General features: G+C 37.1%; 1 protein-coding gene across 3 annotated transcripts in view; it reads right to left on the bottom strand.

Moving 5' to 3' along the window:
• ube2f (ubiquitin-conjugating enzyme E2F (putative)) overlaps window positions 1-20,227 on the bottom strand; it is a 52,793-nt gene that overhangs the window by 13,630 nt on the left and 18,936 nt on the right. For all 3 annotated transcript variants that reach the window (XM_040148674.1, XM_040148672.1, XM_040148673.1), the window contains 4 exons: window positions 14,336-14,403; window positions 10,345-10,415; window positions 9,869-9,926; window positions 1,149-1,181 (listed from right to left, as the gene is read on the bottom strand). In XM_040148674.1, the coding sequence (XP_040004608.1) occupies window positions 1,149-1,181; window positions 9,869-9,926; window positions 10,345-10,415; window positions 14,336-14,403 (230 nt within the window). The remainder of the gene's footprint in view (window positions 1-1,148; window positions 1,182-9,868; window positions 9,927-10,344; window positions 10,416-14,335; window positions 14,404-20,227) is intronic.

Genomic DNA, 20,227 nt, shown 5'->3' with positions numbered 1-20,227 from the left:
GTTGGTACTAATGTGATACGTACTTGATCAATAATAGATTTAGTATACATATTTTGGCCTAAACTAAATAATCTGATTACTTTCAGCTGCTTACTTCCTGCATAAAAAAACCTGTATTTTATTGTCTAATCTAAATGTAACATATACCCCATTCATTTGATATTTAAAAGCATATTTGCATTCATCTTCACAGAGTCAACCCCTTTTTAGCCTCCTTTAATCTTAATATACTTCTGAACAGTTAAACGTTTTTCCCATACATAACCCTAAATCAGATGAATTGTTAATTTTCTTCTTCTTTTCATTTTTGAAGGATGTATAATTACTGTCCTACTCTGGGTACATCCAGAGCAGCTGGCAGTACATTTGCACAAACATTATCTGTAATCAAATATTCCCCTAAAAGTGTTTTTCATTATTAGAAAGATAATTTCCCCTAAAACAAAAATTATGGTCTTATTAAAGCTGTAAAGAGAGATACCCCATAACCACCGTTAAGCTGATCTGAGTTTGGACTAATGTTATTGTGTGTAACCTAAATCCAGTGAGCAACTATAAAAAAAAAAAAACTTCAGTAGAGTAGATTTATTTGCTGATGAATCAATGCTGCACTCATCAGTTAAGAAGTTATTTAGTTAGTTCTGTCTGTTAAAAAAATGGAGCGTTCACGGCAGCATTTCTTTATTTAACTATAGACTTTAAGGAAAAGTGTGCATATTAATGCAGCCCTATTAGACTTTTACCAGGGTTGCATTAATACGCACAATTTTCCTTTTAATCATCGGTTAACTCATCGATTATTTTCTTAATAATTTTTGGCTATAAAATAGTGAAAAATTCCGACTATAATTCCCTAAAGCCCAAGGTGACATCTTCAAATGTCTTGTCTTGTCTTAGACAAGTCCAAAACCCAAAGATATTCGGCATTTTTGCTTATAAAATAACTAAAATGATTATTTAATTATCAAAATAGTTGATTCATTTTCTGTCAATTGACTAATCACCTAATCAATTATTTGTTGCAGCTTTTCACCCTTAATTTTCCTAAAATATGCACACACTACTTGACATGTATTGACCATTTAACAGGGTTATGTTAAGTTTTGAACAACATAGTGATGTGAATTAGGAAAAAATGCTGAACTTACAGTAAACAAAGAGTTCAATCCCCAGACCACGTCCTATAAAAAGCAAATGAAAAAGCATTAATGATCAAATAATCAAACTGTAACACAATCAAATATAAATTAAAATATACAATATTGTCACAGGGGAGCTCAGTACAACTCAATGAAAAGTTAAAACTGCATCAGCGAGCAAGTCAAAATACTTGCTAGAGTTTATCTAATTTTGTTTTTGTTGCCTTTTTTTGCTCCAGTCACAATCCCGCAATCTTACTTCAACTGAAGCAAATTTAGAGGGATAATGAAAAAGATGCTAAAAGCTTTTGCCTCACAGGGAACAACAGGAAATTGTGTTTGAGGTCCTGGTCTGGAGTAAGAGTAGATGCACCTTGCAATTTAATATTGTCAACTGGCTAAATTCATTTAAGTCTTGTGACTACCTTAACAATCATAACAGAGCTGCATTGCACTGACAAAAAGAAAACCTCTTTTTGTTTTTTGAATTAATGTGCAGTTACTCAAAGGACATTATCAGGTCATCAGGAAACCAGTGGCCTGATAATACTTATTCTTTACAATATACTCATTTAAGTGGACAAAACCTTACAATTAGAAAACTGAATCACTGCTAAAGGAATGTAGCAGGTGAAATTGTCCGGCTGACCAAAAGAGAAAAAAAAAAAAAAAAAAAAAAAAAGAGTACAACTGCAATCATCATAGTCAACATACTATAAGACTAATATCCACTTAATTACACTTGAGTGTCAAGTAAATTCCAGAAAAGCAAAAGCAAGCTTTTAAACTTTCTGTCTTTAAGATGGTAGCCACTATGTGCAGTAACTAAGTCCATCCGCGATAACCTTCATGAGGATTGCTGATTTTCCACATCTCCCATGACACAAAGCAACAGCAACAGTAGTACAACAAAAGATGCAAGCTCAAAATGTATCTACACATCAAATCCATGAATCTCCTCTCAGCAGGGGCCATGGGACTCTTTAATGAACCACTGTTGCATGCAGGGGATGACTATGTAGAAGGTCTGGCAGTAGCTATAGGCTGTAGAGCCCAGTGCATGGAAAGACAAAGCAAACATCAGATTTAACTTTTATCACTTTAGTTTAAGACTGTAGTGTCTTCCAATTTCTACTAACAGGAATAGCCCGGTTAAAATCCAATCAAAAACAGCAGTGACAAGGTGACAGAATAGAACAGAGTAAAAAGAGATCACAAAAGACCAACTAAAAGGGGATGCTTGATTGCACTGCGCTCTGCTGCAGGCTACTCGCAGCTGGTCCACTGATTCAATTCCAAGTTCATTCTTTCAAGGCTTCCATTCAATCATATTTCTTTCATTCCACACACATACAGAAAGTTTCAGACTGCTTCACTTTTTGCACACTTTATTGTGTTGTAGACTTAATTGTAGATGGATAAAATTGAAATTTTTGCCCTTCAATCTACACTCAATTACCAATAATGAGAAAGTGAAAACATTTTAAGAATTTTTAAAAAATTTATTAAAAATCAAAAACTGAAATCTTACATGTACAAAAATATTCAGAGCATATATTCAGTACTTTGTAGAAGCTCTTTTGGCAGCAATTACAGCTTAGTGTCTTCTTGGGTCAGTCTCTATAAGCTTTGCACACCTGGATCTGGCCAATTTATCCCATTCTTCAGGGCAGATCCTCTCAAGCTACGTCAGAGGAGTTGGGAAGCTTCTGCGAACTGCCATCCTCAGGTCTCTCCACCGATGTTCTCTGGAGTTTAAGTCTGGACCTCAGCTGGGTCACGCAAGGACAGTCAGAGACTTGTCCCAAAGCTTCTCCTGCGTTTTCTTGGCATTCTGCTTTGGTTCATTGTCATGCTGATAGGTGAACCGTTGCTACAGTCTCAGGTCAGGTGCACTCTGGAGCAGGTTTTCTTCATACACCTCTCTGTAATTGGCTGTGCCTATCCTTCCCTCAGTTCAGACTAGGCTCCCTGTGCCTGCCACTGATAGGCAACCTCATAGCATGACGCTGCCACCACCATGATTCACTGTAGGAATGGTGTTAACCAAGGGATGAGCATTGCCTGGTGCTTGCCAGACATGGTGTCTGGAGTTCTGCCCAAAGGATTCAATCTTTTGTCTCATCAGACCAGATAATCTTTTTCATCATGATCTCAAAATCCTTTAAATGTCATTTGGCAAACTCAAGCAGGTTGTCATATGCCTTTTAGTCAAAGTGGCTTCCATCTAGCCGCTCTACTATAAAAACCTGATTAATGGAGAGCTGTTGAGTTTTTTGTCCTACTGGCAGGTTCTCTCATTTCTGCAGAGGACTTCTGAAGCTCTGTTAGAGTGACAGTTGGGTTCTTGGTCACCTCCCTGACCAAAGCCCCTATTGCACGGTTACTCAGAGAAAGAAAAACTCCAAAAACTATAAGTAGAATCAATCAGAACTACATAATGCATACACTCTGTCATTCTGGTAACACACAGAAACAAATTGGTGAGTTTAACATGTTTATATTTTTCTACTCAATGTTTTACAAATGTACATGCTGTACGTGCTGAAATTACCATGTGAGCCATTATTGTAAAGGTATTTTATGTAAGCCTTCGTTTTGGTGTGTGTGTATGTGTGTGTGTGTAAGTAGAAGAGTGGTGACCAGTGAAGAGGGACAGCATCACCCACAGTGACACCAGCTGGCACACACGAACCCATTTCTAACCACTCTCATACTTGTAACCACATCCACACCTAAATTTAAGTAAAAAATGACAGACTGCGTTTCAACTTCACCCAGGAGCACAAAATAAAACATCCACCAACTGTCGGACACACGTCCGGGGACAGAGAGGGATGGTCACAGAAAAGCATAATAGCCAAAGCAAAACTGGAAGTTACTGGAAGTGCAATTCTGAATTATTTGATATTATTCGTTTGAATTTCTTTCACAGTATATTAAAATATGTAAAGAATGAATTTTAACTAACTCACAGCTAGACAGTTAACTAACTAATCTATCTGACTAATCTAACAGTAGGTTTCACCCATAAAAATCTGCTCAAGCTTCAGAACAGCATTGTTGCAGCCGAAAATCAGCGACAGAGGAGGTTAAAATGTACCCATAATTTTGTGCTGTTACAGCTGGCAACTGCCAGTAACAAACATATATTGCAAGTGGCGCTGAGAAGTATTCGAAAACCAATTTGATTGGTCAAACTGAAGCGGTTGTTAATTTGAATGGATTTAAAATCAGATAGCGTGTTAAGGCCAAAGTGTGTAATACTTTTATAGCCACTGAAGCTCAAGATTTAGCCCTAATTCTGTAGCTAGTTGTGCACTGTTGAAACCTATCTCAGCTTTTATACTGAGCAAATACAGTAGCTTTAATTCATGTATATGTGCATTAAAAAAAATGAACGAATGAATTTATGCCAAATATATGAAATCTATAATGCCAGAGAGTGTTTTTCTTAAGCCTAACTATTTGCTCAGGGGTTATTATTGCTATAATGAACACAAACACACAGATAGGTAAGCACTCAGAATGTACGCAGAGCTGCTTTCCTTGCAGTGGCTTCTTAGAGTCATGGCCAGCGAAAAGAACCATTCAAAACAACAAGAATACACTACTGAGACTAAGTAAGTACATTATATAGATAAGATATAATTTATCATGATGAATTACACATTTTATGTTGCATTTTAAAATGCTGTTGTATTAACATAACACAAGAGTATTTTCATTTTTTTTACGTATCTCCACTGTATTCAGGTAGCCATTGTCTTGGAGAGGCTCCAATGGTGGATCTGACTACGAAGAAGCAAATACCAGCAGTATGTGATGCGAAGAAAATGTAGATTACTTGAGATTGTGTACAGTTTATCAGCAGGAAATGAAATACAAGATTGTGTGGGTATGTCTGTTTATGTACACCACCTCAGTTCCCACTCAAAATCTCACCATAAAAAACTGATTATAATCACAGCTTGGTTACAGACTTTGAACAGCCGATTAGATAGCATCAATATGACTGTCACAACCCACTATAACATTGGCTGCATAAGGTGCGTAAATGGCAGAAGAAAGAAAGACATTCTCTAACTGTCTACAAAACTGGCAGTACTGTAGAATGAAATATTATTTTAAAAAAAACAAACAAAAAAAACGTTTTTCTCTTGAGCAAATAATTTTTCCAGTAATGAACAGCCAACCACACAAACATTCACATTACATTAAAAATTTTCTATTTTAAATTGTTCAATATCTTGTTGACTAAAAGTCTTACTGCCTGCTTTGAAAAAAATTGATCTTAGTTGACCAGGAATTGATGCATTATCACCATCATTTGTTTTGTGAAGGTGTCTCTTTACTGTGAGTCTGACATAAGCATGTTTTCTGACCAAATACTTTCACAGATTGCTTTACTTGTTCATTTAGCTAAGTGGCAAACGGGATAATAACTCTCACAAAGTTTATTTAAAAGGCATATTTGTACCATTGACTCCTGTCTCATAACTGTCTGTATACCAATGATCTTTTATGGAACAGTTTTTACTCTGACAGAGAAGCTAAATAAAAGTGAATGGCGACACACAGCTGGGTCATTCCATGTCAAATCAACAGAGGCCTCCCAACTGTCCATCTTGGATTTGCTTCATACTTTATATAAATAGTGTCATTGTAACGAGCAACTAGTGTGCAAAATGTTTGGCCTGTATCTTCTTTAGTTTCTGAGATATGGAGGCTTTAAAAAAGGGGTCGTTGCCCTAATTAATGAGTGTTGCTAAAAAATTTCGAAGTTCCATAAGTCATTACTTTTGAACTATTCATGCTACATGCTCGAAATTTTTCAGGGATTGTTTTACATTATTAGATTTTCCCAGTTGTTCAAACTCTTAAAGTAGACACTACTCCTTCAAAGTTTTTAATTTGCTGAGATTGTGTTAGTTAAATTGTAGACCTGTGTTTTTACGGAGTGTCCATTTGTTGTAAAACATGGTTTGTTTGATACCTTAATAACTATAGTTTGGTTCAAGGTACCAACTTAATATTTTGTGCATTTACTAACTAAAACATGTTCGTTCCAGTGGTATGATTATTTTAGGGTAAACTTTGTCATACATGGGCAATATGCACTTGAAATATAGGTGTGAAATATTTTTTTTAATTCGTATTGCCTCATGAATCAGAAATTTCGATTTCTTTCATACATGGACCTGGTTGCTAAGAGGGTACTATAACATGAGTATTATATATAAAATTTTAAGGATCTGATATTGTTCAGTGTAAAGATATGGTGGGCTCCAAAGCACAAAATAATTTTTTTATACAATTTTCAGCAAGACATAATATCAATAATAATTATAATGATAATACAAAACTGTAGGCCAACCATTTTAAAAGTTAAATACATCTAACAGTGTAGAATAACCCCTGAAAATTTCAAGCATGTAGCATGAATAGTTCAAAAGTAATGATTCATGGAACTTTGCAATTTTTTACGCAATACTTGTTTATTAAGGCCATGACCCACTTTTTAAAGCCTCCATATCTCAGAAAGTAAGAAAATACAAGCCAGAAATTTTGCGCACTAGTTGTTGGGTACAATGACATTATTTACATTAAGTATGAAGCAAAGATGGTCCAAGATGGCCAGTCAGGAACATTTTCTAAGATCTGTTGATTTGAAATGGAATTACCCTGCTAATAAGCTACTATAGCTTCCTCTATTTTGAACTCTTCATCTCTCTGTCCATTCTTTTAGGTCAGCGCTGTTAAGATGGCTTGCTACTGGTGAACGGCACAAATTTGCATGTCACTGTTGACCAAAGTTGAACTCTACATGGAACATTCGTCTGATTAATTTTGCATCCTCAATACATCCTCTGATTGCAGCAATTCCATTGGAATATAATTAATTTTACTGTGAAATTCTGCCATTTTAAAACCTGGTGTGACCAGTATTTAATCCAGTAATCCACAGTTTTCGTATTTACAGCAGCGCTAATGTTGCATAAAATCAAACGGTCTTGCATTACTTTGTCGGCAGAGGTTATAATGAGATTACAATAGCACATTACTTTGCAACCCTCTAACCCAATCATTAAATATACCAATTACGAAGTGAAGAAAGAATCCGATTTATTTAGAATTTTTTCTAACATTTACTGAACAATTAAAATTGAATACGCTACCAGGCAATTCTGTTTTTAATGAACGCTAAATATTAAGGCTGAAAATGCAGTTACAGATGTGCAGTGAGGAAAAAAATATTGAAGAAGTGACAAAAAGTCAGCTGCATGAATCAAATGTCTGAAAATGCAACCACTCTAACTGGCTGGCTGGGAACATATTAAATGTGACCACTGACAGATTGCAATCACATTAGTGCCTGATTTTTACCTTATATACAAAGAAATAGATATGACCAACTATTATTGCTATGTTTTGAGCTTTTATTTCCTGGCAGAGATTCCCATTTCTTCTGGATGTATCATGTGACTGACATCATGCAGAGCGTAATATAATGTGTTCAGTGATATGGAGACATAAGAACAAAAGAACAAAATTTATCTAGCTTGACAACTGTATATTATGTGGAATACGTTCTTCACTCTGTACAAGAAGAACAGAAAATGGCTTCTTCTGAAGGCAAGTAAGGAAGTATGCTAATGTGTGCAGAAAACACCAGAAATAAGGCAAAAGGAGAGGAAAAGACTGGACTGACACAAAGTTACTAAACCTTTAACATAGGAAGGGACATCTTAAGACTAAGACAAATCCTGACAATAACTTCAAGAGTAGCCTTGGCAGGAAACTCAAGGGAAAAAAAAAACTGTCCCTCCACTTCTAAAGGCAACTGCATACATTTGCATATTTCCATAATTACAAAAGTATCCCAGTGCAGTGATTGAGAGGACTGTTGATCCAGCCTTGAGTCCCTGCAGACAAGCACCGATATGTGTCTGATTGGATCAGAATGTTCAAGTCAAAACTTAATATGGAAGGCTGAGCTCCACCATAAAACCATATTTAGCTTCAAACCGTAGTTGCTATCAAACATAATTTCAGTCAAATCTTGACTAGGGATAACAGAGGGTGTCCTTCCTTTAGACTTCAGTCAGTGTTTTTAAACAGCTAGCACAAAGGGCTCAGCTGAGTGAAGGGTAAAGCATAAGAAGTCAAGGCTCCCTGTTATCTGCAGCTGAAATTCTTTCATTATGAAGTTTACTTTACACAACTCCACAAGAGACTTTTCATTGTGTCCTGACAGAATGCCAGAGTGTTTTCAACAACCCTCCGCCATACTTCCTGCACACCCACTTTGTCAGTTTAAGAAAGTAAAAAACTGGATGAACACAAAGAAATCCTAATTTCAGGGAGTGTCACAACCAGGTCTTTTGTGTTCTAAATTACACATTGTACAGAGACCACAATTTTACAATATCTATCCATCCAATAGCTATCAACTCCTCAAAGATTAGAGCACAATGTAGACATTGTTAGGGCTAAGATGTTTCTTTTACTACAGATATGTAAGAGCTTTAAGATCCAACAGTGACAGGGTTTTATTCAAAGACTTGTATATCCATGATATTTTTCTGTTTATTTTACTAACTATTTAAACATCAAATAAGACATTATTACATACATTTTCTTGACATTCCTACTTTGAACTTTGTAGTTTCACAACCTCTTATTATAAGCACCTACCTTAATAGCTACTAGATTCCTTAATTCTCTGACATTAAACCTACAAATAAAAAAGGAACTGTCTACATATAATAACTTGAGCGAATTCCCTCAAAGGTAAATATGAGTAAAAAAGTTTTGAAATATCTGGCTACCTATAAGGACCTATGGACCAGGGTCCATTAAGACTATGTGTTAACCAGCAGTCACTTCCAAGTCATTTCCAAGCTGCTGCTCTGTGCTGCTAAAATCCTGATTTTATAACCACAACGTCATTTGACAAAATCACCTTACACCAAATTTAAAGACCATGGTTGTGCTGTGATTTCAGCTATATTTAGTTGTAAAATGATCATTCAGAGAGAAAGTTAGAACCTCATTCATATCTGTTTCAGCTGCCGTGTGGTCAGTTGAATGAGACTCATAGAGAGGTGTGCCTGCAGGGGGAAAGCCCGACTTCATGCTTGCAGAGCAATACTGGCAACTCTCTTCTTTGGAAAGGAGCTAAGGTTTGTCGAAAAAGTCACTAGATTTGTCGCTAGGTGCTTTTGTGAAGAAAATGTGGTACAAGGGTGTGAAAAATCTGTAAATCTCACGACAAAGGCGCTAAGTTGGAAACAACCCCCTGATGACGCAATAGAAACTGATTGTGCCAATTCATTTTGAAAGAGCAATGGCCAATTGGGGAACTCCAACAATCAGCCAGCTGACCAATAGTGTAACGTGAGTACTCATGTACACGGCATTCAACCAACCAATGGTGTAATTTTATCACTAACTCAGTCAGTCACGGAAATTCGCATTTATAGGGCTGGCCCAGTCCAGCCACAAACAGTTTGCTATCATATATACGGTTAATTTGTCTTGAAATGGTCCCATTAAATATAACACCTCATTCAAAACTTGAAGGAAAAAGATAAATATATACTACATTTACTTTTCCTGTTCTAGAAAAAAATGCCCACAGTCAAAAATCCCTGAAACATCAGAGTCTAAAAAATAGTTACATATTCTTTGATAAAGAAAATTCTCTTAAATAAATGCAATATTACCTTTAATGTTCTGGTGGGGGCCCAGCCTGTACCATCAATAGAGTGTTCCCGCAATAAGCTGCAGGAAAAAAAATATTAACATTCATTCATAATATTTTCATGTTATCGCAGACAATTTTGTGGCAACTTGTCATTGCACTGTGTTTCTGAGTACGTACTATAAACTCCTGATTGTTATGACCCTCACACAGAGCCAAAGGTGTTGCCAAAGGTCATAAGCTCCAAAACCACTGCTAATTCACAGTCACAAAACTGAAACATTTTCAAGAATGTGACAGGCTACAAAATTTAGGGGTTTGTGACTGTGTAGTGAAATGAATACCTTCCCTACAGAGCCAAATTTTTAATTTGCTTTTCTCATCAATTTCTTAGCAGGAAAAACAATCTAATACAAAATAAAAATAAGAAAACTTGTGATAAAGAGAAGAAGAAGCTGTAGTGGGTACAAGTCATGGAGGAAGTGTGTGCAGCATTACCTCAAACATATCTCTCCGTTCTCTGTGATGTTAGGATGCCATATTCTGGTAAGACATCTCACTTTAGGAGGCTGGAGTTTAACAAAGAGGAAAAAGAGGGGTAAGGGAAAGGCAATCATTTTTTTACTTTATTACTTAAAAAAAAAAAAAACTTAGCCATATTTACTGATCAGGGAATTTCTACATGTTAAAAGTCTTCACACTAGGTGTAAAGGCAGATAACTCAATGCTTTTGCTGCTGTTGCAACATGACATGCTTTACTGGAATTTTTGCAAATTTATTGAAAATCAAACACCAACATTTGTCATTTGAGAAAGTATTCAGAGTCTTTGCTGTGGCACTCCAAATCGTGGTCAAGTACATTCTGTTTGCTTTAACTGTCCTTTAGATGTGTTTAGAGCTTGACTGGAGTCCACCTGTGGCCAACTGATTGATGGGACATGATTTAGAAAGGCACATACCAGTGTATATAGAGGTCCAACAATTTACAGTGTGTGTCAGGACAAAGACCCAAGCCATGAAGTCCAATGAACTCTCAGTAGACCAACAAACAAGTCACCTAACAACCCACTACACTGATCAATCTGATCTAATTTTTCAGTTCCTTCCCTACAGGAAGACATCCAAATCAATTTTTTAAGGTAATGAGCATGCTTGGTGTGCATTACCAAAACACCACTTAGGTTCACATCAACTAAAGGTGTTCCAAAGTTGTGAGAAGCTGTAAATACCTCTAAAAATCTGCTGCTACATAGAGCCACCTATATGCCTCTGTCCAAGAGGACAGTGTCTTGCAGGAAGTGATGAAGTACAAGGATGAGGCAGCTCCTTGTTGTTTAATTTGGGCTGAACTCTGCTATTCCCCTTGGGTCTAAGGTCAGACATCAGGCACTTGCCTCTGGTTTCAGCTGTCCCGTTTTATGCTGACTAGCTAATCTCTTTCAGCCACTCTAAGGGTCTCTTAAACACTCCTTATCTGGGACCCAATTTGCTATAAGAGACCAAATGTAAATCTCAGTTCCCTTGATCGTTCCTCACTCCTCGATCCTCACTTGACCCGCAAATCGTTCTGGTCCTCAATGTTGAAGGTGGTCTCAAAGCTCTTATTTCTGCTCTGAGGCCGAGGATCGAGGAGCAAAGATAAACAAGACAATCCCTTCGCGGAGGACATTCAGTTGGACACAATGATGTATACATACTTGTCATCAGAAGCAGACATCACCTGAGATGACGGTTCAGAAGAATTGATATATCATTACTCTAAAAACACATTTCCAAGTTTCGTACCTCATCACATATTTTCCTTGGATCTCTCCTCACATTTTCTGTGAGACAGACAAAAATGCAAGGAAAAGACACAAGTGACGGAAAGGTGGATGCAATTAAGGGAATTGAGATATACCCCAAGTATTGGTGCTACAACAACAGAACTCTCAAGGGGACAGGATTCCTCTGCCATGCCAGTTCTCCGCAAGCAATGACAACAAATTCTCAATTTAATTAAAGCAACTGAATTTGGTGCTTAGACATGTCTGATGAGCCAGCTCTTTGTTTTCATAGATTCTTCTTGAAACACACATTTCTTCTTCCTTTTGACAGTTTTCATGAATAAGTTGCCATAACACACAAATCAACACTTACACCACTTGCATTCTGTTTTATTTTTGTCTGTGTTGTAGATGCTTGAATAATTTGACATTCAATGAATCACTGTGAATCATGATGTCTTGAGAAGGGTGTCTTTCCAGGAAATAAACAATAAACCCAAGTGCAGAGGTGAAAGTGTTTGTGCAGGAACTATTTTTGCTCTCAATACAGCAAAAACGATAGAGGTGGCAACGTGGCTTAAAGATAATACCTTGACATTTTCAGCCTAGATGAAATGACTTTACAAAAGGATTTTCCTAATCAGTACAATGATTAAGGCCTACCAACTTTCTTAGATGACAGTTTTCAGTAACGGCAGAACAATAAAACAAGTGCAACTCATCCTCTTATCCTAAGGGTTGAGTCTTAAGCTGGTTTTGATCATATTCTGACTGTGTTACTTCTCAATGCTAGAGGATGAACACAGTTTGGTTTCCGGCTTCCTGGAATCCAAGATAAGGGCTCTTTGAAATCTTGGCTGTTAAAGGTAAGACAGCAAACAGAAAGGAAGTTAAACATCGATATCAGCCATGATTGCTAACCCGATGATGAAGCAAATACACTTAGTCCCATTCTCCTAACAGCTGACATTTTGAGATGTAGGGCCAATCAGATTGCCTGTCCTCTGGAATTAACCAGCTTTGACTTCATTTATTTCAGCCAGAAAAGACAAGTGAAAAATGTGGTGAGGTGATTTCGTGACAGCAGATTTTTAAAGGCAGCTTCTCATGAATGAGGATACCTTTTAGAGCAGAGCTTCTTTTCATTTTATATAAGACACTATTCATGCTGAAAAAGGGCCGTTTTTTTCCCCCTCATTTTCATTTGAATTACACATTTACATTTTTATTGATTTGGCAGATGTTTTTTGTCCAAAGTGACATACAAATGTGGTACTCTCCGAGCCACAGTAGATCAGTGAGAAGCCTTCAAGAATAAGTGCCTCAACACTCCATGTTCCACCTGACACAAGGCTTGCACGTGCATGAAGTAAAATATATAAATGCCGAGAAAATAACATTTTTAGGACTACTCATTGTTCATTTGCAGATCGTAAAGAGCGAGAAGGCTCATAAACCTGAATAAGGAAATTAAGGTAAATGGATGCCATGCTAGTGGTTACTCTGCGATTTTGTATACAATTAATGTATAATGTAGTTTGTTGGTAAGGGATGTTATTCTGTAGAGAGAATAAGTGTTTTTAACTGTACAGGTTTTAAATAATTTCACCTATCGCTCCATAAATTTTAATTACAGCCCAAAAATACTCGTTCAGTTGGTCGATTCCAAATGGACACCTTTGTTTTTTGGTGGATCTCTGAGTTATTATTCATTGTGGTTATTGAACCACAATGAATAATAACTCAGAGATCCACCTAACCACACCTCTGTGCACTGTGCACACATTTACATATCAAGTCAAAACTGAAGAAAAAACAACGAAACACAGTTCAAAGAGTCAGAGAATGGACTTTTGTAATGTGAGCTATAGGCAAGATTTCAAAACCAGGCCGCTAAGCAGGCTGGATAGCGTGTTTACTCAGACCCACCTAATATAATAATTACTCTCCACAATTATTAAGGAGGTTATTATTAACAAGGAGTGTAATTCCTGTTGCTCTCTTTAACATGTGACTTTATTAGAAGTAATGCAAAAAACAAGGAACACCTCTGTAACTTCACCTTTTTGTCTGGGAAGGCTGCTCTTTCCCACTATCCATCATAGTCACAACTCTCTACTCAAACGCAACTAGGCCTAACTTTATAATCTAATTAACGTTTCATGATTCAGTGTTTATAACTTTGTGTCAGTCATTGATGCAAAGTGCCACAGATTGCTGTCGGTAGAGGACGCAGTTTGTATGTGTGTGTGTCTGTGTAAGAGATCTTGTGAGAGAGAGTGTGCACGCATGTGTATGTGAGAGAGTGTGTGTGTATGGATGGAACAACAGACAAAAGAAAGAGGTGAGCAGAGTAACTTCAACTCATGAAGGTCAGGTGAAAAAAATTATGTGGTATACTGCAGACCTTTTACCCAGAGAGAAAAAAAAAATCTATTGCCAGATTCAAGCCCAGTAGCTGGATGTTTCCATATGAACTGTAATGGAAGGAAAATTTATACTGTGCCACCATGCACAGTTTTAGATGGTGCCAGCTGTTTATAATTTGAGAGCACCACTACTTTGCTCTTGAGATTGCTTCACACACAAGACAAGAGGACAGAACAGAACAGAACAGACCACAATCTGATAGCTTATCTGTCAAAAGCAAAGGCAGCCATGTATACACACACATACAAGCAGAAATACAAATGGACCCATAAGAGGTCACTGGACCACTCACCACCATGTTATAGGCTTCGGGAACGTCTATTTCAAACTGAAATCTTCCACTTTGGTAGTAACCCTCATCTGGAGGAAAACAGAGATAGAAAGACAGAGGACAAGGGTTTTCAATAATGTTTAAACAAGTATAGTTGTTTTATAGCAAAAATCAATTGAAATTTTTCTCTGAAAGAAGGGTGTTGAATCATCATTCACTGCTGATCAGGGCATAGAGATGTGACATCAAGACTTCTCTAGAAGCTTCTAAAATCCATGTTATGCACAAAAAAAACATCCTAAAAGGACATCATCTTTAACACAGAGACCAAATCAAACAACAAAATATTATACAATATAAAACAAAAAAGCCCAAGAGTTAGATATAAATGTGTTTATTTTCATTTCCTGTTACTGATTTTAATTGGAAAGATTAGGAGATTTTCACTTGAATTTTATCTTCCCACACACCCACAAATACGTCAGTTTAGAATACACAAGGCCCTCTTGCAGTGGAGACAGCTCATAAGACATCCTTTAACAAAGAGTGAAGTATCAGACTTTCTTCTATAGAAAATAAAAGGCAAAAAGAATGAGCTCTAGGTGTAGCCATAGGAAATACAGAAACTAAGGCCATTTTCAGACCAAAGATGGCAATTCATTAAAAAAAAAGAGATGGCTATTGGAGTGGGTGTGCTGTTACAGGTAGCAGGTTAACATTAGAATTATGATACTTAAATTACAATGTAATATATACAGTAGAAGTTTAGCAAGGCCAACTTTTTTTCCAGAGGACCCTTTACTTTTTATTTTTTACCGCAGCCCTTCATGTAGGGACCCCAGGTGCACCAATGCATTGGGCTCATTGAAATAAAGGTGGAGGTTGCATCTGAACTCTACAGTTAGAAGTTATGGAGTAAAGGCATAATGCGTGGCCTTTCAGTGTGACCACATCTTGTCAGTCAACCACAAAATTACCTTAATTCTAGCTTTCCATTACTGCACACGCACACACACATGCACGCACGCGCGCTATTAAACTGCATCCATAAGAAGCAGACAAAAAAAACAACAAGCAAAACGTAAGCACAATTGTATGCCTGCACGCCAAATGAAATAGTCACAGTCAATTGCGGTGTCATTTTTTGGCCGTTTGTACAGTATATCTATTTACCTTTGTAAACTGTCTAATTGCACATGCAATCCCTCGCTTTCTGTCCTTCTCTCTCCATTACTCCCCACATGCTGCCTTTAAAGCCAATTAAGGCCGTGTTCAGGAAACACAGAATATGTTTAGAAGGGGGTCTTTAATTAATAGGATGACATTTACATTTCTGCTGTGATCTTATGGGTCAACATTGTTAGAAAAGGAAAGACATGAAATGGCTACAGCACCTTCAGGGATTAGAGGAGGAGGAGAAGGACTCTGAACTTAACTGAACTGAATTTATTACCGACCTCAAGAAAGTGAGAGTGATTGAGAGGAAGGGAACATTTACATGTACATGCTCTATTGACTAGGCAGCCAGTTGATTTGCCCCCTTCTGTCACAGCAGTCATACTGCACATGGACCACAAACAGTACTAAAATGTACACTTCATACTCAAACGACCATCGTGTTGAGTGCTGTGTCACTCCTCACACACTCTCTCACACACACACACTCTCTCACTCACTCACACACAGACACACACAGACACACACACACACACACACACACACACACACACACACACACACCACCCACTCCACCTATACCCAAACACTGACAAATTTGAGATAAGACCTTTGTACAAGGGCTATCTAAACTTCACTCGATTCCATTCAGTGTAACAAAGACAGAGGTACAATTTAATTAGACCACACAAACAGTCTGAAACACCCTGTATATTTTAAATGAGAATACACAGAGGGAGAGAAACAGTGTGTGAGATAGAGATATAGCTTGAACAATTGTCAAGTAGAAAAGAGGAGGAAAAAACAAACAACTACAGCATCAAAACCAATTATTAGATGATTACAGAAGGGGCAAAAATGAAAAAAGGAGAAAAAGCAACAAATTAAAAGAGGGATAGAAAGGTAGAGAGAAAGAGAGCATCTACTGACTAACGCTTGCAGCCAGAGGTCATAAATAATTCTAGGCTGTCTCGAGACCTCGTTTGTTAGTCGCAATGCTCAAATGACAGAAAGACATAAGTTGTTTAGTATTTTTTTCAAGATAACCCACAAATTTTTCCAAAAAAGTAAGACACAAGATTGTTATTTATTTCTGGCTATATGTAGGTTATTTCTTTCTCACAACACACCAGCTACAACTCCAGTTCACTTTCTGATGTATCAGGGAAAATCCCCAAGTTACATGCTGACAGTGGTATCTTGTTACAAGCATAATTATATATATTGCTTATGTAGCTCACTTGAAAGATTGCCTCCTTTACACTTCCCATGTTCAACCAATGGATTTCATGGTATTTAGCATGTATATTTATGCTTAAAAATCAAACATGTAAATCACAGCATCTTGTGGTTGGTCTACTGTAGGGCTGGTTATTGATGCTAATCTCTTGATATGATTCGATTTCGATTCACAAAGTGAGTCTTTTATCAGTTTATCTGTGATTGCATCTACAAAAGGTAGATCCACTACAAGATAACCAGAGTCGGCTAACCATCCTGAGTCAGGACAATCCCGTAAGCTGCTGCGGGTCCACATACACTGTAATTATTTACACCACAGATGTCATGGCTCAAGGCAGCTCAAATAGCCAGCTATCATCTACGTTACTTTTTAACCTAAAATAACCTCTTTATTCACTTTGTAACAACTCGATTTCCACAAAGTAGACATTTTACACATCATGCCGTCATAACGGAACCACTTACAATGAGTAAACCACTGCATACACTTAACATTTAGCACAGATGTACTTGTTTACTGAAAAAAGGTGCAAATGCTTGATCCACGGATTTTAAGAATTGATACTGGATCATTCAAAAAAGATGCGATTAATCAGAAAATCGATTTATTTTATCCACCCCTACTCTGCTTTTGTGCTTTCCCAACACAAACAAACCTCACCAAGACAAAGACCCACCTTTACAAGTTGTACCCTAAGTACCCTAACTTAAAACATAAATGCAACCTTTGTGGAATTAATAATTGTTACTTCCTGACTGAAGCAAAGAAAAACAATGTGAGAAAAGCTTTAGCTATGTCACCCAGATTATTTTGTGTAAGTGTGATTTCCCCTGTAGGAAGGCAGAGTAACAAGAGTGACAGGCACAAGGCATGACTGCTGTTGACAGATAATTACCATTTCTGACAGAGCTTTGAAAGACACATCTATAACTGCAAGTACAACAGAAAGAGACTGCTTATCTCAAAACAATCCCATCAACCAACAACGTTTCTGTTTTTCATGGTGCTGAAAATATAAAATGCTCACAGAAAGAAGACAGTAGCCCTATATGGAGCCTCATTACCTTTCCACTGTTTTAAATTTTATTTTACTTTATTTCTGTGCTTATGTATTTATTTGCTTTTCAGCACAATTTTTTCTAATTGTATATTGCAATTTCCTAGGGAGGTTTGAGGAGGAAAGGAGATTTGGATTACAATTCAATATAATGCTACTGCAGTGCATCTGTCACTATGGGTGAAAAGCTATACTATCACATTGTGTTTCCCATAATGGTGATGATGATATCTCTACACAGGAATTTCTATGATACAAAATATACTGAAAGGCAGCAGGGCTGGTGAAGTATTAAATATTGTCTACCCACACATCTACAGTGCATTCTGGCTCTTACATGAAGCTGTACAAACTCTGCTGAACGTCTGATGACTGTAGCCTCTGCAGCCTCGTCTTCGCTGTCCACCAACAAAAAACACGTACACAAGTCGTGTACCCCAAAACATCTGTCATGATTGCTGTTAGCTTAATTCTTTGTTTACCATGTTTATCTGTGTCATAACTTCAGGGTAAGAACCAGCAAGCACTAACGTTGGCATACTAACCGAATAACTGAAACCTAAATGTGTTGGGGGTCTAACCCACACAGTGCGCTGCGCAAGCCAAGCATGTATTTTTGTCAGCAAAAATTCAAAGGCTATTGACTGGGCTCGAAAAAAAGCACATTTACAAATAAACCAACAACAATGAAACCACCGCAAATTTTACAGGGAAAGGAATTTGTGGTGGCAATCCTTTCCGTTCCATATAGTACAAGGAGTCAACTGTTGTCTTTCCGTTAGTTTAATGCATAATTTGAAGATGGTGAATCTGCAGATTCATCATCTGTGACCAGAGATCAGAGGTCACAACAATGAGCAGTGTATGAAAATGAGCAAAGAGTAAGCATTTATACACTTTAATGAGTATAGAAGGGAGGGTTTGCTGTGTAACTGTTCAAACAGATAAGACACACACATAGGAATAGTTCCATCACAGCTGCAGGGATGAAGGCCTGGCATTGTTCTATCACTGAAGGTCGTCGGAACAGTGAGCAATCAGTGCATTCCATAGATTAATACAGCTACAGCATAAAAGGTGAATAGTAGAATGTGAATGGTATTAAAATTTCCCATTACAATCTGCAACAAAACTACGAAACAGTTTAGGAGCTCAAACCACTAAAATAGTTTTTTTGCAATATGGCAAGAACCAAAATACCTGAAACCAGACATGACTAAAATTGACAATCTGTGGAATAGCTGTTAATAGAAGACTGAACTTGACCAAAAAAGTAATCCAAGGTGATACGGACATATTGAAGACAACTGTAAGATATGGTTTCTGCTAAAGGTCTCTCTACAGTCTTTGTACTGGTAGAGGATATTAAAAACTGTAAATGGCATGGTATTATTTTGTCAATAAGGGGTCATTGTGTGTCAAAAATGAAAAAAAAAAAAAAAAACCTTACTAAACTATCATTTGTTTTACATAAATGAACTTTGTTCAACCCACACTATGACCTCATCCTGGCCCTAAAACATTGCCACCCTTAAAAAGAGTTTTGCTTATACACTCTATGTACACAAACAATACAATAATTATCCATGGCAAAACAAGCAGAAAAAGTACACATCTGAAAGACAAAGAGTGTAATTTGTATGCTGATTTTCTTTCATTATTGTATTTCTATTAATCAAACAATGACATATGAGAATGTTCACCCCAAAGTGTTGCTGCTGTCCCCATTTTTTCAGAGACAAAGTGGTTTGTGGCCATGGGGTCACAGCACAGAGCTGTTGTATGGGAAAAGGAAACTCAATGAGACATTCAAACAAATTTGAACTTGAAAGACAATTGACTTAGCCAAAGTTTTGGGGCTTTTATTTTATGTTGCTATATAAATATAGAATAGTTTAACAAAAGCATAATTACAAGCAATACAACATAAAATAATCTGCTCTAAACCACCTGCTGTGTTTCAGTTAGATTTAGGCAAACAATCTGACACAAAGACCATTAATAAAGCAGAAGAAAGAGTGCATTTTTGATGACAAGACATTATGACATTGAGTACCACAACTGGATACTGTTAAGAGGTGTGATTCGTATATATACCGTATTTACTCTGTAAAACTGTGTCAGCTGTGTCTACAAAATATTTAATGAGAACAGAACTAAGTGAACCCACTGAAGATGAATTGAGGATATCACAGCAGCTTCAGCACGACACGGATTAAGCATGTTTTTCACAATTACCCAAAAGTTGAATTTCTGGGCATAATGTATGTATTTTGTTCTGTTTTTGACCCACAATGTGAAACAGTATGTTTTGAGGCTGGATGTTAGGTTTTTTGAAGCAACAGCTGTCAATAAAACAAATAAATTACGGCGTTACCTGTAGCATGAATAATGTTCCTCTAGAGTGCTACCGTCTATCATTTCAACGAGAAGCTTA

This window comes from Xiphias gladius, chromosome 16, assembly GCF_016859285.1.
Source record: "Xiphias gladius isolate SHS-SW01 ecotype Sanya breed wild chromosome 16, ASM1685928v1, whole genome shotgun sequence".
Taxonomy (NCBI): domain Eukaryota; kingdom Metazoa; phylum Chordata; class Actinopteri; order Istiophoriformes; family Xiphiidae; genus Xiphias; species Xiphias gladius.
The sequence above is the reverse complement of the archived record's forward strand: the minus strand, read 5'-3'. Positions and strand labels throughout refer to the sequence as shown.